This window comes from Astatotilapia calliptera, chromosome 6 (assembly GCF_964374335.1).
Source record: "Astatotilapia calliptera chromosome 6, fAstCal68.1, whole genome shotgun sequence".
Classification (NCBI taxonomy): Eukaryota; Metazoa; Chordata; class Actinopteri; order Cichliformes; family Cichlidae; genus Astatotilapia; species Astatotilapia calliptera.
The window spans coordinates 20,378,726-20,400,000 of NC_137427.1; the positions used below are offsets into that span (position 1 = coordinate 20,378,726).

Sequence of the window (21,275 nt, forward strand, 5' to 3'; positions counted from 1 at the left end):
TCAATCCTGGTAGAACATGCAAGTGAAAAATTGCAATTTAAGACAGTTTGACTTGAAACAGCTTGAGCTTTGAGCACACACACACACACACACACACACACACACACACACACACACACACACACACACTTCACTAAAAGAGTGTGAGTTCTCTCCTGACTGTGGGGTTGAATTCATATTATCCTTGGAGTATCAGTTTATTTTTATGTCTTTGTGCTGCAGGGCCAGTCCTGCCTCTTCTGCTGTTAAATTAAAAATGGAAGTACAGCACTGGCTCACATAAATTAAATGCTGGTTTGGGAGTCATGATGGCTGATAATTCACAGGGTAGCTCATCTCTGACAAACACGCATGCACAAATAAACTCAACAGTAATGTCGAAGCCTTCCTGGTCCTAAACTCTGCTCTGTCTCCTGTTGTTGGTATAAATGCAAGGAAACTGGTTGCCATTAGGGAGCAGAGTAAATTACTGCATATCCTATGGGCTTAGCTCCCATAGCTATTTAATTGGCAGATTTTCTTTAAAGAGGGCTAAATTTATCTGGCCATTTACTCCTAGTAATTGAACCATTAAAGATCTTTTGTCTGCTCCTGGCGACATACAAAGAGGGTACATTAGATGACTCAGAACAGCTGGTGTAGCTCTCTTCACACATCTGTCTCTTTGTTCACCAATAAATCCACTGAAAGTTACTGTCTCTTTCTCTTTCTGTCTTTGTCCGTGTGTGTTTGTTGGATGTTTGTCCTTGTCTGTGTGCCATTGTGTGGGCGCAGGACGTCTAACAGTAGTGCCACGCTGTCCTCATGTGTGTCAATGGAGCAGTGCGCGTGTCCGGAGGAGTGCATGTTTACCGCTCTGTCCCATGCTGATGTCACCTTCCGCAAGATGGAGGGCTACCTGCGGACTAGACAGCTTTGTGATGTCATACTGGTGGCTGGGGAGAGGCGAATACCTGCTCACAGGTAGGAGCAAAGGAGCACTAAAATTCTAATACACGGACAGCAAAGGCTGTGATGCTAATGGTTATTGTCATTACTACTACATTCGGTAACACTTTGTAATGCGGTTTGCAATTAAGAGCGTAATTCCCCTGCAATTGAATGGATCTTTAGTGTACTGTATTTGAAATTACAGTGTAATTCTATTTACTTACAAATACTTAAAGTAGATATGCTACAATAAATAATAATACTATGAGTTAATTTTTAATTTAAGCAATGTATAAGTAATTTTAGGTAGTACATGACTTCTAGGTATTTTACAGGAAACGACACTCATTTTGAAAGTTGTATCTAATAATGGTTGTGAAAAAACAAAAATGAAGTTAGACTTTGTTTCCATCATCAAGGTCACATAAGCCTGCAAATTCTGATGGTATTTATTATTATTTGTTATTTATTTTTAATATAGAAGGGAAGAACGATCCTTATCACACTTATAATGGTAAAATACAAGAATAATTGAATAATAGAATATCGATCCTCCACATCAACATAATGAATATTATATAAAGATGTAAAAAGCCAAGATCCACTCTGTAAAATGTAAAATATTGTTTGTTTTTCTGCAAAAGGACAGTGAAATTGTACACTAGTACTTAAATTTAGTTACAGTATAATTATTTATTAGTTTTCTGTAAAGAAAAAAAATGACTTACCTTATTCTAGTGTAGCTACCTTTAAGTATGTGCATTTAAATATAATTACATTGTAATTTCAAATAAAATATATGGAAGTTCCAATAGTGCCCTTAGTCACAGGCTGTATTATAAAGTGTAAGTGATCAAGGAACTGACCTCACAGCCCATTGTTCACTCAGTGGGCTAGTTTCAGTCATTGTGTAAATGTACTGTTCATAAGGTTGGGGAAAAGTCACTTGGATGAATGACGAAACATTTCTCCCACTGAAAACGCTACGTCCAGATGAACACAATCAAACTTTTGGGATATAAAGTGTAACCTTTGTAAAATTTGTTAGTTTTGTTTGTGATTAATAATGATAATGATTTCCCAGAGCCTGATGATGGTTTCTGTAATAAGTTCAAAATCCTTACAAGAGTAAATCAAATTGAAATGCTGATGCTCTGATCAATGAGTAGCCGGCTTTCATTACTGCATTATTACAGTAAATGATTACATTATTTAAAAAAGCACTTAGTAGTAATAGTCAGCCCACGCCTGTCTTTGTATGTGGATCTCTTTAAGGAGTGGTGACTGTTTCTGAAGTCTGTAATAAGTCTTGTGCTCAAAGACTTCCCTTAGTTCCCAAAAATAAAAAACTGAAGGAACACAAAGGTTAAAGTGTGCAAATTATTTCAACTTGACGAAAGTGAGTATTTTATCTGCACTCCAGCTGAAATATTTGTAAACACACATAAAAGTCTTCTATAACAGTGGGTGTAAAGGAAGATGAAAATCCAAATAGCATTAAAGTTAAGCTGCACACACAGGGAGCCATTCAGTCGTTGTGTATGGCTGTGAAGCTGACAGTTTGATTTCGTGGCCATTATAAAACTCCGCCCTTTTGGCCTGACCTCCTTATCACCACACTGGGAACAACAAACCTTTCAAGTTAAGACTCTGCTCAACCTTTTAATTAACTGATTACTATACAGTGTAAAGGAATTTTACTACTTGAATGTGTGTTTTGTGTTACACTTGATCTCTCCACTGTTACCTTTAAAGATAATGGCATTACAAAGATAGTGGATGCGTTAGTGCTATAAATCAATATCCTAATTTATTTAATCCTTTCAGTAGCATGATAGTACGGAGCCCCTCTGATGACATGGTCCAAAAAATAAATAAACTGTGGCCACAAAATACTACTTTGTGCCCTCGAAATAGCATAACGTGCCCACGAAATACTTATTTGTGGCCACGAAATATTTCGTGGCCACACGAAATAGTATTTTGTGCGCACATCACATTGATACAATTCCTGGACAGCTGCGTATAGAGACATAAGCATAAGAGTAGGCTAAACCTATACACCATGGCCAGAGACAGAATGATTGAGTTTTACTTTTGTCATGGTCTGCGTGGCAGACCGTGGGTGTGTGGGGAAGGACTCAAAATGCGGAACTCCGTGCGATTAATGCAGTGTGTTTATTTACAGTGAAGTAAACAATACACAATAATAAATCCCTGTGCATTTCCAAGTCCAGTGCCGTGTCTCCTTCTCAGTGCTCTTGCTCCGTGTCTCCGCTCCCGTGAAAGTTCTGCTCGCTGCTCTCCCGTTCCCGCACTCCTGCTGGAAAATCCACAGAGGAAGCCGTTAACACACAACTACAAAGCGACAGACTCGCACTCACTGATTTTGCTGGGAACACTGAAGGGTAGTCACTCAACGATCCAGCGTCGAGGAGCTCTCAGCCACACTGCTTTGTAGCTCCTCCGACGAGGCTTGATTGGTGCCAGGTGTGTGTGAGGATCCTTGGGTGTGACCGGTCAGCTGGCAGGACCACACCCACCAGGCCTGAAGGTGCCTGCCACAAATAAGTATTTCGTGGGCACGTTATTCCCATTTCGTGCCCACGAAGTAGTATTTTTTTGGACCATGTCATCAGAGGGGCTCCATATGATAGTACTGGGATTTGGTTAGATTTTTTTGTTGGAAAAGAACAGATAAACTAGATAAACCAATGGAACGGCGCTGGAGCCTATATTTAAACATGCACACCACGCCAGATTTTCTGTGAGCCAACATAACCAACTTCAGAGTAGTTTTTTCACTTTCTATGGTTTCTGCTCGCCACATCGCTGTGAATCTCTCCCTGTGTGGACGCAGCTTTAGGCTAGATGAAATGTAATGTTCTGCCACTTCATGGCTTGCTATCATTGTGTTTTTTTTATTATATCAGCTGTCTCAAACTTGCACTGTTGGCACTGTCATCTCATTGGAGGGCCGCTTTAGTGCTCATGTAGTACAAAAAACAAACAAACAAACAAACAAACAAGAAAACACCCACTAATATTTGCGAAAATGTAGTGTTTTGTTTGTTTTTTAAAATTTCTAATATTGTATAAAAAGATTAACCCCCCCCCCCCATTCTTAACTAACTGAAGCCTTCATTGAACTACCAAATAAACAAATTAGTACTCTCTTTTTAGCCAGACACATGGCATCACTTCTGCTATAATTTTGTTCATATTTAACAACATAAAAATGCAGACATAACTGTACACATTAGTTTTTGACTGCTAGTGAAAATTGTTTTCTTTACACATGAATCGCTGAACTAACAGAGCTAATCCCTCAACATGTTTGTACTCTCTGCTCATGTTGCCTTCATATTAAATAATTTTTTGCTTCATAAAGAACTTATTTTAACATTGAACTCAACAACAAACAAATCCTCCCTAGCAAAAAAAGTAACTTCAGGCGCCAGATTGCTTTATATTTCTTCATGTCAACATACACGTAGGGGTGATGTGGGCTGCAAGTGGCCCCTGGGTTGCGAGTTTAAGACCCCTGTATTACCGTACTTTCCACACTATAAGGCGCACTTAAAATCCTTTAATTTTCTCAAAAATTGTCAGTTCGCCTTACAATCCGGTGTGCCTTATGTTTGAATTCTGGTTGTGCTTACTGACCTCGAACCGATTTTATGTGGTACACGGCGCTCAAACATCTGTGAAAAAATGTAGTACGACCTTGGTAAGCTATGAAGCCGCACCACTTGATGGATTGTCGGAGCATTACGGCTACTGTAGTCAGGAGCCTCGCAAACTCAGAGTAATCTGGGTCCAAAACTCCGTCCCTTCAGGTCCCAAAGTCAAACGAGCAGTCCAGCACACTGAGAGTTAAAAACTGTCTATATTCTTTTAACTTTAATAAAATGATCAGCGTTGCTGCTTCACCAGGTTTAACAATTACGTTTAACATCTAGGTATCCATGAAAACAGAATTTATTCAATTTAACAGAGTTAGAAGTTAGCAGGAAGTTAGCTCACTAGTTTCACTAGTTACCTAAACATGATATACCATGTTCTTATTGAGAGATTTCTGAAAAAATTAAAACGTACAGCTCTGCTACCACTTCCAACATAAATGAAGACAGAAAACTGAACAGTAGTGATGTTTATAGGGTTACTGAAGTTAGGCTACCTGGTATATAATGCTGTGCTATGTGATCGCTAGCGACACAGCTATGTTAGCATAACACAAAGCATAACACAGTGAAGCTGGAGGATGAACCACTAACTAATTAAACGTGAGGGTTCCCGATGGTTTTTGACAAATGCAATTGCATGGCAGGATGCTGTAAACAGACCAAACTTCAGTCAGGAGAACAACGGAGATAATCCAACCACAAGATGAGGTTAGTCATTAATATACTGCAACAACATGGGAATAGAGCAGCTGCGAGAGGATTCAACATTAATGAATCAATGGTACGGAAGTGGAGGAAGCAAGAAGAATGAGTTGAGTAAAGTTTGACTTATCTGACTGTTTTGTTTCACTTAATGCGCCTTATAATCCGGTGGCTTTATGTATAAAAACAGACCCATTCATCGACCATGCGTTTTATAATCCGGTGCACCGATGGTCCGAAAAATATAGTATATCAATATGTATGCTAATATAAATAAATCATCCCAGTCTATCTCTTTTAAAAGATTAAGGGCAGATGATAAGAATTCTCGTGATTAAAAAAAATACATTGAAAGTCGGTCAGTAAAGCACAACACCTAAAGGTACAAGTGCCATCATATATATGAAGAAGACACTGAAAACAGACAAAACTTCAGCCAAGAGAGTGCATCAAATGACACCATCCTAAAAGTGTTTAGTTATTAATATAACTCTTTTTGGTTTGAATTATTTTACCACCAAAAAGTCATGATCCCGAGATTGATCTTCATGCCAAAATCTGAGCTGTAAAGACAGTCAATATTTTTAAAAGAACAGACAGTGTCCAGGACATCATGAGCCTAAGGGCTGGCACAGTCACTCTATAGTAGCTTAGCTTAAAGAATAGTGCTAATATAAAGCTGCAGAGGACGAGAGTGATAGCCTGAATAGTTTTTTTGGACTGTTCAATACAAAAAACAGTTGGAAAGAAACAGCGTTTTAAAAATAAATAAATAAAGAGAGAGAGACAAGAGCCTCGGCCAAAAAAAGGGGGGGGGGGAATCGATGTGTCATCTGCTTAATAAAATTTGTCAACAGACAGACATGAACACCTGCCAAGGTGCTCAGAACTAATTTTGATCCCACTTCAGTTTTTCTCCAGGTCACGCACACACAGACTCACAAGGCAAAAACAATACAGCAGCTGGAAATAGTGATTCTACTATCACATACATGCAGCAGCGTTATAATTAACTCCCGAATGAAGTGCTGACACATGCACCACAACATCTGAACACGTGCATCTACACTCACGCATGAACACACGGGCACGATGACACATATACTGCACACGCAGGATGTTTGGAAAGAATCTCTCACAAACAGCAGAACCACAGTCGTGCTCCTAGGATTTATTTTTATAGTACCTCTGTACCATATGTACCAGAGTCTGTTTGAACCATGCATCAGTCACATGCCTCCACTGCACCGTCGATGTTACTCCCTGGGCATATGGCCACTGGCGAAGCAGCAGGGTCCATCTGCAGGGATGAGACAGAAAAGTGGCCCTCCACCAGCAGAAAGGCTTCTTTTCTCTCTTTCTCGCCTTCCTCTTCTGCCTCATTTGATTTAGTCCTCCAGGCACAGATGGTGACAAACAAAAGACCCTGCTGTAGGAGAATCTTAATGCTGCATGTGAAAGAGTGTGTTGGCGTCTGAAGTATTTGAGTGTTCGTTTGTCTCAAGTGTGTGTGTGTGTGTGTGTGCCAAGCGGTAGGAGTACGACATCTTTGTTTGAAAGTGGTTGTTTTGTTAGGGATTGATTTTGTTATATGTGTAGGATAAAAGTGCTTTTCTGGGACTAAAATATACACTCCCTCTCTCTCTCTTTATCTTACATGTAAACAGACAAATGCAGTGTACACGCTGAGTAGGCTACTTGTACTGCGTGTAGCTGCTTATCTCTTGCGGAGTTTGTTGCAAACAGTGCACTTTGAGGAAAACCCAACCCAAAACTCTGTGAATGCATAAATATGTTGAGCACAGTTGTACCTTTTAGTCTCTGTGGCAGCACATTATGTTGCAAATCTATTTTTGTACCTACTTCTCTAAGCGCTGCCTTCACCGATTTTTATTAAGTATACCATTACCTTTTGTTTTTTCTTTTTCTTTTTTTTACCATCACTGTATATCGACTGATAGGTAGGTGCGCTGCGGTTCATTGTTTCCATTACTGCAAGACCAAGAGTCTTCAGTTTTGCTGATACACTGCGGGGGATAATAGACTGTAGGGCCCTTTAGAAGAGCCAATAGAATCAGCTATGAGCTGAACTTTAACAGCGGGTTTATAAGGTTGGTTTTACAAGAATAAAGACTTTGATGAAGAAAACTAACTAGTGGGTTTTGCCAGTGTACATCTGGTTAACCTCAGCCCCTCTGTTAAAGGGCAATGCACAGCCACTTCCAGGAGCTTTTTTCTTATATGAACCACCCAGGTCTGTTTGCTCTGCAGAGGATGTGACAGTTCACAATGGGTCCTGCTCAGAGTATTGTAGTGTGTTGTTGCTATAGCTGAAAATGTAATAGACTGATATTTTTTTTCAGCTTAACCCAAGTGTGATGTGAATGTGTGTAGTAAATCTGATGGTTCAAACCATACGTACCATTAGGATTTATTCTCTGTACTAAAGTCTGTACTAAATTTCAAGGCTTTGGCTGGGAATGGAGTTTTGAGGGGTAACCATAGGTAGTGCACATACTTTAAAATCAATTACAGCAATATATGGAAGAAATCTGTGCTTTTCCTACCATCTGATAAAATATATGACCAATACACATGAGCTAATGAAGACCCAATTAACAAAACTGTTCCAGGTAAAAAGCCCCAAAATGGATTTAGGAAATCCCTGGACTGGCAGCAAAGCTATCAGTTAAAGGTCCTTCTCTTCTAACTCTGTATTTCAGAGATACTGCAAAAAGTTGCAGTATCCAAGCAAGTCTTTCTCACGACCTGCTTGTTATTTTCCCCTCTCTGTTTTTCCACTACTGTGTCTCTATACCGAGCATCACATCCACACTGAAACACAAACAGACACACTGTTCAGTTTCCAGCGCTTGCCCTCCTTTCCTGAGTCCAACTCGTCTGTTTCCTGCTCTCTCCACTCTGGCATTTTGTCTTCTCTCTGCTCTTTCCATTACACGTTGACACACTGCCTGTCTTGTCTCTGTCTTCAGCGCAGTGCATTTGTGTTTGTGTGCAAATAACCCAGTGCTGTATACAGCCTGTGTCGCTCACAGCTAGTCAGACAGAGACCCATGAAAAATTAAGGGAACATGTTTGTGTGTGTGCACCAGGGAGAGAGGGATTGGGGGGGGAAGATACCTGACTAGAATACTGGCAGAATGACTTCCTGCTGACTGTAGTGTATTTTTGACATCTTTGTCTGCACAATAAACACACACGCACTTGCACACACGCTCACACAGCTCTTCTCTGCTTCAGGCTATCTGTCAAGGTCCCAGTGTCACACTCAGTAATGAGACTATACACATTCAGTGCATGCACACACTCATGTTCAAGTAGCCACAAACAAAGCCAGTTTAACATGTTAATATGAGTCACAAGTTTATGTCATCATTCAGGTCATGTTTGGGACTTTGCTTGAACAAACGTTCCGAATTATTTTTACGTTAATCAGTTAAACTGACTAGTTGCTGCACCTCAAAAGGTTTACTCGGGAGCCTTTTACTCAGATACATTTAGATCAGATATCAAAAATATATGTCAATGGCATTTTGCATCCTTCCTTGGAGGTTTCATGTGCAAAGGCATCTCTAGCAGGAAGTAAATATTCACCAACGAGTGCTGTTGTAATGCCTAGATGTTTGTGTGCCTGTGTGTAACTTAACAGTGGCACGAAAGGTTAATGGATTGTTGCAGAATGGAATTAATTAACTGTCTTCTTACAAGTGACCTTAAGATAATTTCACTCTGTCCTTCATCTCACTTTCTTTCCATTACACTAGCTAACTTCTTCCTCAGACTTTCCTGCCAATAAATTTTACATTAACCTTGTCTTATTATAATCAAATTTCCCCTTCTTTTCTTTCTGTCTTCTTTCTTCTTCCTTTATCTCATCACTAGATTTGCTCATGTTTCTGTTCTCCTTTTTTTAACCAAGGGGTATGAGTGTGTGCAAAAAGATTAAGAAACTAGCAGTGGGTAAATTAAACACATATCTTATTCAAAGAGTAAAGTTACATCTTGAATTAATGTATACTATATAAATGAGGGGTGTCAAGCAAGGCCCAACTGAGCACACTGGATAGCATTGCAGAGGAGGGCTTCACTTTTGACTGGATCTGGCAGTACGATAGAAGGATTGTGTGGCAAGTCATTAAGAATGGATCATGAGAGAATCTTCCAAGCCAGAGGTCTGAATCATCATGAGTTAGGTTTTACAGTCTTATTACTGACAAAGACTGTGCTGTACCACACTGAAGGAAGTCTAGAAACTGTGCCTGTGTATTTCTTTGAAAAGTTGTAGCTGCCATCTCTTCTTTCTTAGACAGAAATCTGGCTGAATGTTGTTGAAATAGCATTTATGTTTCTTTAAAGATCTCAGGCTCTGCATCATTTGTTTTTTTAAATGGATGGTTGATAAAGTATGTTTTTACACTGAAGGTCAGGGGACACTAGGTGTCTTTTTTAATCTCTACTGATGAAATAATGACTTTTTTTTCTTTACCATTTTCTGCACACACTGGTTTCTAACTCATTTTTTTCCATCTCTAATATAAAGGTCTTTCAGCGACCTTCATTTTTAAAAGGAGATTATATAATGAGACCTTTACATTCCTAACTGCTGCAGAAATCTCACCTGGTGCTGAAGTCTGACCAATTTCCTTATTCCTGTACACTTTAACACTTAACGTAAAGAGGTTAAAAGAGACAAATCAGTCGATTGGGACATTTAGGCTTTTACTGTGGCTGTATGTTAATATCAGATTGGAAGTTTCAGAAAGTTGAGGGGATTGTTTTTAACCAAAGGCATATGCTGTTTGACAATGCAACAAGCTTTATTTATTTTTATTCCTTAAGGTTTCTCCTCCTGTTTCATTCTTCAGATGGTTTTGTTGTGCCTCTTCTTTCTCTTTTCTGATCTGTGTTCTGACCCAATCCTGTCAGCGAGGTCAAAGTGAACTTTTTCTGTTGCTCCATTACAGCCATCCGTCTTCTGTGGCTGATCCCTGACACTCTCTCCTCACAGGCTTGTCCTCTCATCTGTGTCTGACTACTTTGCTGCAATGTTCACCAGTGATGTGCGGGAAGCCAAGCAGGACGAGGTGAAGATGGAGGGTGTAGACCCTGATGCATTGTGGGTCCTGGTGCAATATGCATACACAGGTATATAGTGGTCAACTTCCCTTTTTCTTTTTAGAAAAACAGGATGATCTTTAAGAAGGAATTATTGTTTTTTTTCTTCTCTGTAGTAAATAGTGCTTGGCTGTGTGGTTCTCTTCCATGTGCATGCACTGAATAGCAGCAAGACAAACCTACAGCATAGAACAGAACAGACATCAGTGACAGCATGCATGCCATCAGTTCAGTTACATACCATAAGAAGGAGGAGCTGGACTGGAAGCGGGTTGCAAAGTGGCTTGCAGAGGCAAAAGCATAGAAATTTGCAAATATGCTGCTGTGCCATTAGCGGATGTGGGTGGGCATTGACATCAGCTTTTATCACTTAACTCTATGTTCACGTTACTCTTTACGGATACATGGCCACTTCTTTTTTCATGATTTTGGAATTTTAAAAAAACATTAAATTGTCGATAAATGCACCAAATTCTCTATTTATATATTTATACTGCAGTACTCTGCTTTTATTTTTGATGATAGATCTCATAACACCCAGTATTCTTAGAATATTTCACTTCCAGTAAATATTCATTATCTCTAGTTGTCTAGATGAAGATGATCTGAACGCTGTGTGTACATTCTTCATAGTTCATAGTTTGGTAGTAGTTTTGGCACTGTTGGCAGATTCGGAGTCCTGCAGGAAAAGGAAAACAGCATCTCCATAAAGCCTGTCAGCAGATGGATGCTTGAAGTGCTCTAAAACCTCCTCGTAGAGGGCTGTGGTGCCTTCACATTAGAAATGCTGCAGACAGTTGCTGCAGTCTTCTCAAGACTTCAGTGTGCGGTGCATCCTGATGCATTGACACTAGCTTCAGTCCACTCCTTGTGAAGCTGTTCAAAGTTCTTCAATCAACTTTTCTCTCCTCAAACTGCACTCATCCCTGTTGCTTGTGCACCTCTTCATTCCACACCTTTCCTCTCAGTACTCTTGAGTAGCCAGTCTTTTCAGCAATGACCTTCTGTGGCTTATCCTCCTTTTGGGGGGTGGAAATGATCATCATCTCATCACCATCTAGAAATTGTGCTCCAGCATCAGTATATACAAATATGAATGCATCAATACAATATACAAAATATACATGCAAAATGCAAAAGTAAACTGTGTGGTTAGTCCGTTGTATACTCCATTACAGAGAGTATGAAGACATGCTAGGATTAACAGACCAGGTCCTGTACAGTACTCTGCAAGATCTAAATTATGCAAACAAGCACCAACATTACTGTGAGCTCAACATCTATTAATGGCTAAGATCTCCAGGAAGTCTTTTCTAGCTGCCTTTACATTTTCTATGTTAACTAAATATTTAATGATTATTCTCTTTTTAAAAAGATGAACACACGTGATCTTGTTGCAGTACTGCAGATCTCTTAAATAACATTAAGTCTCATTATTTCCATGTTTTTATGACGTTTTAAATTCTCTTTCTTCACCATCTTGCTCCTCTGCTCTTCCCTTCATGTCATCCAGGCCGTCTTGAGTTGAGGGAAGACACCATTGAGTCTCTGTTGTCAGCCTCCTGCCTGCTGCAGTTGTCATCTGTAGTTCAGGCTTGCTGTTCCTTCCTCATGAAGCAGCTCCACCCATCCAACTGTCTCGGCATCCGCTCCTATGCTGATGCTCAGGGCTGCCATGACCTGCATCGGGCTGCTCACGCCTACACCATGGTGGGTACAAAGCCAGTTCACATCTTTGTATACCTCCCCTGCTTGTAGAATCACCACACGAAAATGAATGAAAAGACTGCTTTGGGAAACGCAGTGCTGGAAATGATGTTGCAGATCTAGGTAGATTGCAAGTCTTTAACAGTGACATGTAAAAACAATTAAGAGGATTCTTTCACCTTTAACCTCAGTACAGCTTTATTCAGTAAGACTCCAGTCACCCCCAGCCTTCATCTTATTCTTGGTAACAAATTGGCTCCTCATTCACACAGCACCACAATCATTATTGCCACAATGGCTGTTTTTCTGCACAGAGTTGCTATGGTGACGGTGAAATAGCTCCTTCATCGACTTGATTATTCTTTTTCTTGTTCTCTTGTTTTTTTGTGTGGTGTTTTTTTTTTTACATGCCTCATTTTTCATCCAGCGTCACTCTGCGTGTCTGTCTCTGTCTGTAGTACTGTTGCTCTCTTTTTCTCTCCAGTTCTCTGTAAGTGGATTATTGTTAAGGTTTAATCTCGGGTAATTATGTCATAAAGGTGGCTTTCTTTGGGTGTGACTGTCAGTGTCTGTAATTCACTCTCAAACACACGTTCAGACTCACAAAGCTTACAGGATTATTGCAGTCTTTGTGTAAGAGCTAAACAAGAATGACTTCGACACTGCTTAGATTCCTACCTTTTTATTCAGGTCACATTTTTTTCTCTGTTTTTTCTTTTAATTTTACAGATGGTAGAAATATGTTGAGAGTTTTTTGTTTTGTTTTTTTACATCTAATGAGAAATAAGCTTTCACAAGATTGTGATCAGCTGTAGCTTGTTGGACTGTTTGACAAAAACACGCAGGGAAATCTGCAATTTAAGGAGCTGCAAATAGACTAAGCAATTAATCAGTTCATTTAGCAAATAACTGTCAGATTAACCGATTACACTCATTAATTTTTGTCACATCATCTCTTCCCGTCTTGTGACTCAATAGATCTCATATTTTCTCATCCAGATCCCCTTTTGCAGCTTTTCCTCTCAATTTTTATCTGACCTTTCTCAAGCTGTAATTTCCTCCTCTTTTTTCCTCCCTCCACTTGTATTCTTCAAACCCTTAATCCCTTTTCTCTCTCCTCTCAAATCCTCTCTGCTGTTCTTCTTCTTTTTCTTTTTTTTTGCAATGCATTATTCATCTATTCTAACCCCCTCCCCCCACTTCTGTCTTTCTCTTCCAGTCCATCTCATCCATCCTTCAGTTTTACTCTAACCTTCTTTGCACCCCCAGGAGCACTTTCTGGAGGTGGTTGGAGGCCAGGAGTTCCTCCTACTACCAGTGGAGGAGATGGAAAGGCTCCTCACATCTGATGAGATTAACGTGCCGGATGAGGAAACCGTGGTTACGTCTTTACTAACCTGGGTCCGTCATGACGCTTCCACTCGACAACGCCACCTACCCCAGCTGCTGGCTCATATCAGACTCCCGCTGCTGCAACCACAGGTGAGAGCGTCAAAGAGGTAAATGTCACTGGTTACCAAGAAAATTAAAATGGTAAGATTTAACAAACAGATGCACAATACAGAGATCCTGGTGAAAATTCAATTAATTATCAGAGTTGCACTAATAAGTAGACCCGGCAGCTCTGAAAGGGAATAAACTTAACATTGCATAAGCTTATCAAAGGCGTAAACATCGGATAATGCTGCTCTGTGTACTTTGATTAGATGTGTTACTGTTTGATCACAAGCGTTTCCTAACAAAATTTAGACCTTTTAGATCTCCAAACAAAAGAAAATTGCTCAATGGGTAAACATGAATTTTATAGTTTAAAAAATACATTTTGCTTTCGAATCAAATTTAGACATACACAGACAATTAGACGTGTCTGTTTAAAGGCTAACAACTGGTCAACCAGATTTAGCCGTGAACACGACATGTCTCGATGTGCGGCGCTTCATGGGTTTCTTCGAATAAAAATATATTAATCGCTGTTAGCTAACAAAGAGCACATTGTGTTTATATTGTGTTGTTGACCATTTCACTCAGCGTGCTGCATTAGTCTTTGCTTTTCAAAGCTAGAACTGCATGAATATTTTATTGATTTTATTTTGGGAGATGTCAAAGATGCTTATGTCCTCATATGTGTAACAGCAAAGTACACGGTTGGAGTGTGCATCTGTCTCCCCCCTGACGGTGTGCTGGCCAAATTTAACTCGTCCTTTTTTTCTCTCCTCTCGGGCCTCTTGGTTATAACCTGTCTCTCTGTCTCACTGTCCTCTTCAGACAGCTGGGGACCATAACCATTACTCTGTCAGGTGTGTCATAGCTCTATGTGCTGTCTAGTATGTGTGGCAGGTATCTGACTTATACTGTAATGCTCAGAAGTTTTTATGCTAAGCAGAACTTCACTTACTGCCCAGGGCTACAGGCATAATCAGACACACACTTTTTAAAACCTTAATTAACTGTGATATCTCTCGTAACTGCAGCTAAATTATCTGTTCTCTTCATCTCCCTTATCAACAATTTCCCTCTGTCCCCCCTCAGGTCTTTCCATTATCTCTGTCAGCATCTATACATCGCCCTGTTTTTGTTCTTTGGCACTTTATAGCATGAACAGCTCAGATATATGGCTTCGCCCCGGTCAGCTGAAATCACAAGTAGCTGTAACATGTAACCAGGGAAGAAGATGGATGGCAGAGGGGTAAAGCAGCAGAGTGGCAACAGAGCAGAGAGACTGAAAGCAAAAGAGGCACAGAGCCAAGGGTTGATTTTTACCTTTAACAGTGTATCATGTGTGACAGCTCCTCCCCCACCGCCACCATGACAAAATGACAAATAAGCCAGCATTCAGGATCCTCACGAGCTGTGAAATGCCAATAGAGTGAAACATAAACCTCACACAGACAACCGATCAATATTCATCAGCCAATTAGTTAGCTCTCTATCTAGGCCACCATGTTATTATTCATCAAGAGGATGTCAATTCACCAGATGAAATGTTTTAATTCCCGATCCCTGTTCCCACTCATACACATTCACATATATATTCTTCATCGAATCTCCTCAGAAGTGCATCAGCCTGACGGTACACACCAAACAGCTGTATGACAGCTTGTACAATATCTGTGACCAGTGGAAATTTAGCGCTTTTAGGCAGGATGACAACCGACAAGCAGGTCTGATGGAGCATGTTGGCAGCTGAAGCCTACGTGGGTGTCTTCATCTGTTGGGTTTATCTAGGCACAAACCCCGCTGGAACACAAGACACTCAACTGCACGACAAAACAAGGCAAGAATGTGCTCTCTGTGTCAGCCAAAGTTGAGGAAAAGATTCCTTCACCTGAACTCAGCTCACTTCAACTGATTCCTTTGCTACAGCCCTTTTTATTGTCACATACAAGAATATGCAATTACAAATACACGTGACATTCTTAAGCAGGAATATGAAGTGTGTGTGTGTGTGTGTGTGTGTGTGTGTGTGTGTGTGTGTGTGTGTGTGTGTGTGTGTGTGCGTGTGTGTGTGTGTGTGCGTGTGTGTGTGTGTATGCGTTTGTTTCCAGCCATACTATATGACCTTTCAATGAACTTAACCTGTATGTATGAGGTATGCAGAAAAGCAGAAGTAAGCGTCTTGCTAAATGATGATGTGCAGCCACTTGGACACAGTTCACAAGAATTGGTAATCCTTCTACACTATTTGTCAGAATTTAATAAAACTTGCACATGATGATCACTTAATAGGCCTTCACCCAAATTATCCTCATGGTGATAAATTAACATATTCCAGGCACGTTTTTATAAGAACTGTTAGTCCTATTTTTTGGGTCAGATTAGTGAACCAAGATTAGTTTGCTCTGGATATGACCGTTTGCGAGCCTATTTGACTTCTTTGTTGGGTTTTAATTCTTATTAGTTTGTACAGTGCTGCCAGCAAAGCATCATTTTCTTTCTGTAATTCTTCTCTCTAACATTCACACCCTGACGAATGTGTCAGGAGTGACTCAGGGTTCAGTATCTTGTCCAGTGTCTGACTGTGATTGAACTACTAGCCTTCTGATTGGTAGATGACCTGCTCTATATCCTGAGCCATAACGACCCCAGCACCTTACTGTGAAGCCACGATTATAGAAAAAATTAGACTGCAAAGCTCTTCAGATGATCTGACAACAGTTGAGTAAATTAATGAACACAGCCACAGCCAGTTTATTTCAGTAATAGTAAAGTAATGGCAAAAACCAATGCAGCCTACCAAAAATAGTGCAAAGTCTTCTCCCAAGACAGGCACAGCTTGCTGCTTGTAATCTGGAGAAAAAAATATAAATGTAAGTTTCTCTATGTGATATCTCAGGAAGCAAAATTGGCAGTGTAGACCAGGGAGAAGAATTAAAATGAGATTTTATTTTTCTGTCATGGAAATTCAGTAAAACACTTCCCCTTGTTTTGTTTTTTAATTTTTAACAACACTACAATGTCAGAGCACTAGTGAAAAGATGCTATTATATTTATTATGGTGTGCCTTGGCTCTTAATATGTTTATAAGAATATGGATTACTGCAAACCTGAATCGAGATGTATTATATATTTAAAAGCCCGCCTTCCAACAACACAATGCTAAAAAAACAAATGTTGTAAATCTAATACGACAGTGCTAATATGCTAGTTTATTTCACAGGTATAATGTTTACTTACCACTTAGATTTTCACTTTAATACGTGAGGATGCCAGCATTTTTTTTTTTTTAGCACTGAATGAGTTCATTTCTTGTATTTTTTAGTGCTAAATACAAGATATGGTACAAGTATTGGAAAAAGTAAATATACAGCTAAAATGATGGCGCTAAAATGAAAGAGACTGTGGCTACCATGACTGTATGTGGAAAAAATGTCATGGCTGTACGCCCAGTAGTTCCTGAGATATTACAGTCAGGCCTAAAACCAGTGAACTGCCTCAAAGGACAACATTAAATCTGAAATGATTAAAATTGTATATTAAATTATTTGCATAGCAGTATTGTTTGTAAGTTGTGTTTTGTGGGAATTTGTGCAGTGGTATGGTGTTCACAAAAAGTCAAGATGGAGAGGACAGCTAGAGCAAGAGCACATCCAGCAACAGGGACACGCATAAGGAATAAAAAATGTGTGTAGCTGGAAGATGTGTGTATGAGAGTGTGCCTTTTTTTTTTTTTTTAGAAGAAGACAGAGCCCATGCTGCCCCTCTCTCTCTCTCAAGCGTGAGCTGAAACAGAGAAGATAACACAAGTTTCTCTCTGCCCACTGTGAGGTAAAGAGAGGACGGAGAGGACAAGGTGGGACGCCTGCAGCAAGCTGTCTTATCTCATCCTCCACATTCAGTCCTTCACAGAGAGATGTATAAATACCACCGGAGAGGACAAACACTATTTTTTTTCGATCTGTCCGTTTTTTTAACACACATGCACATGAATGAATGCGCAAATAGGGTTCGCCGTAATTTGTCCCTCAGTGATTGTACGCAGTAGAAGTGTGGGTTCACCCTGGTGTGTAAGCTGCTTATCCATTTACCATGCCTGCTTTGCGCTCTCCACGTCTGGCGGGGGGGAAATTGATTTTATATTCAGTGACCAAGTTGAATTATTTGAGCTGAATGTTATTTGTGTTGGTGGGAATTATGGAGGAGAACACAGAAAATAAATGAGAGGGTAAAAATAATAATCGCTTTCCTCTTCTTTTTTATTTATCTTCTAGTTCTTCCATTATACCTGCTCTCTGTGATTGAATCTAAGTGACTGTCTGAACATGCGGGACAAAAACAGAGATGCAGGCATTCTCAAAGTCTAACCTAAAATGACTTCGAAATTCACACAAACACACAAACACAAACCTATCTAAATGTAAATCATGTATTTCCCCCCCCATGCTTGAGGGAAAACTTGATTCTCACTACCATGCCTCTCACAGGCAGCAGTTTCCTCAGGATGTGTTTTCAGGAACAGGCTGTGGATTGCTGCAGCCCCTGGGTATTTGTGTGTCTGTCTTTGCGCACGTGTGTGTGTGATTGTAGATGAGGTTATAGGGTGTGGAGAGCTGATGAGATGTTGAGGGCAGATTAGTTCTCTAGTGTGTCAGATGATCAGTGTGTGCGTGGTCTCGTGTGCGAGAGCGCATTAATGGTTGTTGGTCTGATCTCATCTAATCTCTCAATGAGAGAGAGCAGCCTTCTTTCGGCTCTTGAACCTCTTCAATCAGCGATAACATCGCAGCCAACATGTCCCTACACCCATACTGATGTAGCACATGCGTGTGCCCTCCATATATTCCAGCTGCAGCTGTCACATGATTCTGCGTGTTGATGCCTTTGCTTTTTTTTCTCATTTCTTTTTTGCATGTGTCTGTAGTTCCTAGCGGACCTTGAGAGCAACCCTCTCCTCCGGGAGAGTGTAGAGTGCCAACGCCTCCTGATGGAGGGGATGAAGTATCACCTTTTACCCCAGCGTCGGCCCCTGCTTCAGAGCCCCCGCACTCGGCCTCGCAAGGCCACCGTAGGGGCCATGTTCGCTGTGGGTGGCATGGATGCTACGAAAGGTACAACAGCATCTCACATCCAGACACAGGTGATGCTGTGGTAGAGGAGGACTGAGCTTACAGTTAAACTGTGACAAATGCTACAAACTGAGAGTCGGTAACTTCCATTTAGAAAAGCTTTGTTCTGATTGATGCCCATTACAAACAGAAGATTTCAATAGATGGGGCATCTCTGCTCACAGCCACAGCTGACATTACCATATTAAGGGTATTCCTTCACTAAACAGGCTGTTTAGGGTAATCTGAAGGGTTTTTTTGCTTAAAGGAATTACTTGTACATTTGCTGACCGCATGTGTAGTGTGAGGAACCGAGTCGGTTCTACAGGAAGTAAGGACAAGCATAATAGGTTCACCTTAATAGCTTAACAGATTCCACATTAATGAGCAGCTCCTTTAGTTCTACCTTTAAATGAAATATTTAGCATCAGTGTCAACAGGTTTAACACTATCCTACAACTGTGAGAAGGCGTTATCAAGAAGGTGCAAGTTTGAATTGTTTTTTTAATGCATAAAAGGACAAAGTGTGAAAAAGTACAGTTTAGAGAGTTTCAGAATTAATAGCACGTACTTCTTCTTCTTTCTTTCTTTTTTTTTTTTTTTTCAGGTGCCACGACTATTGAGCAGTATTGTTTACGTCGAGACGCCTGGAGGCAAGTTGCCACCATGAGTGGACGGAGACTACAGTTTGGTGTAGCAGTCCTCGACGGGCGTCTCTACGTAGTTGGAGGGCGAGACGGACTCAAGACACTCAACACTGTGGAGTGTTACAACCCACACAGCAAAACCTGGAGCGTCATGCCCCCCATGTCCACACACAGGCATGGCCTAGGTGAGGGCAGTTTGACAACTTATATTTTCTTTTCTTTTTGCTTTAGATTTTGAATTTTGAGTCAAGAAGGTAGGTGTCCTGTTTGGGCTGTATTTATACTTTATCTCTAATTTAGTTGCCTTCGATACACTCCTGCATGTCTTCACTTTGTGCTGTTCTATAAACTGGACTTTACCTTACAAATTTTGATCAAAACAGAAGCTTAGATGCACCTTACAGACACACCCTGCTCCATTGTGGATAAACTGTGTCCCAAAGATATTAAGCACTGTGATATAAAAGTAAAGTTTTGAAGAAGAAAAAATATTTGGTTATGAAATTGGATTCAATCCTTCAAACGTTGTCCTTACACTTGCTTCCTAACGCAATAAAGTGACAAAAAAGAGCAACTCAACTGCAGCGGATCAGCAGATTCGGTGCCACGGCTCAAGAACACTTCAGCAGGCTGGTTTGAGCCCATGTTTCTCATTTGAAAGGCATCTCCCCACTCGCAGCAGTGTCCTGCTATTACTATAACAACATTTGATAAGGCGTGCTGTGCTGTTTTATTGTGTTTACGAAAGTGTGCAAGTGTGTGAACCGTGGTGGGTTTTCAAACACATCTGGCAGCACAGATGTTTAGGCAGATAAATCCCTGAAGTACAGAGGTGTCAACATGCTGCTAACTCTACATGCCTAATGCCCTGGGTGTAGTTGCACACACACATAAAAACTAACACCTCTTGTCCTAAAAGTATGATGCTTTATATGTGTGATGCTTTGCTTATCCTGGCTGATTTGGTTTTGAGAAGTTTTCATGATTTAATAGTACGTGTGTTTATCTTCTGCAGGTGTGGCTGTTCTAGAGGGACCCATGTATGCAGTAGGAGGACACGATGGCTGGAGTTACCTCAGTACAGTGGAAAGGTGCAAAATAACTTCACACTGCTGTTTTTTTTCTGTGATATCAACCCAGCTTTTTAAAGGGTCAATTCATCCAAATTATTAAATAGTGTCACTTACTTTGTCTGGTAGTTAGTCATATGGGTAAACTTGGGTTTGTATGACCAGGTTTTGCTGTTCATATCCCTGCTTTTTTATACTGTTTTTCTGTGGAGAAACGGCTGTCTCTCTTTAAAATGACATTTTACTGTTGACAGATATTTTGATTCCCTTCTTAAACATTATATATTTCATTATTGGTAAGGCCTAGGTCACACTGGGTTGCAACCACTGGTCACGAGGAAAAAATGGACGTTTCCTGAGCAGTTAGTGAGGGTTGTTTGAGTTTGATGGCAGCTGCTGTGAAATGATTGCTAAAGCCCCACTCACACATTTTTCCCTAGTGACTGGAGGTTGCCAGGGAGTTGCTGACCGGTCTCTAGCCTGTGTGACTGAGACCTTAGAGATACAGGTTTTTATGCTGTGCCTTGAGCAGGATTGAGAAATTACACTGTGTCTGTCAGGTGGGACCCTCAAGGACGCCAGTGGAGCTTTGTTGCAAGCATGGTTACACCTAGAAGCACAGTGGGAGTAGCTGTTCTCAATGGCAAGTAAGTGATCTCACAGTTCCCCTCAGGTAAAAAGTTACTCAGATTTGCTTGTTCTAAGTTATATTAAGTGCATTCAATATTAGCGCATCTGTTTTAGCACAAAACACAGCTTTGGCCGTTTGTTATGGAGTGTAGACGTTTTGGTTTTGGAATTAGCATTTTGCATCTGTTACACATAGCGAGCCATATAATTTGTTAGTTAATTCAA

The 21,275-nt window shown here is 40.4% G+C and overlaps 1 protein-coding gene across 2 annotated transcripts in view; it reads left to right on the plus strand.

Annotated features, from left to right (window-relative positions):
* klhl5 (kelch-like family member 5) overlaps nucleotides 1-21,275 on the plus strand; it is a 66,788-nt gene that overhangs the window by 37,984 nt on the left and 7,529 nt on the right. For both annotated transcript variants that reach the window (XM_026170938.2, XM_026170937.2), the window contains exons 2-9: nucleotides 775-963; nucleotides 10,348-10,484; nucleotides 11,968-12,164; nucleotides 13,431-13,643; nucleotides 18,520-18,706; nucleotides 19,311-19,535; nucleotides 20,366-20,441; nucleotides 20,981-21,067. In XM_026170938.2, coding sequence (XP_026026723.1) covers nucleotides 775-963; nucleotides 10,348-10,484; nucleotides 11,968-12,164; nucleotides 13,431-13,643; nucleotides 18,520-18,706; nucleotides 19,311-19,535; nucleotides 20,366-20,441; nucleotides 20,981-21,067 — 1,311 coding nt within the window. The remainder of the gene's footprint in view (nucleotides 1-774; nucleotides 964-10,347; nucleotides 10,485-11,967; nucleotides 12,165-13,430; nucleotides 13,644-18,519; nucleotides 18,707-19,310; nucleotides 19,536-20,365; nucleotides 20,442-20,980; nucleotides 21,068-21,275) is intronic.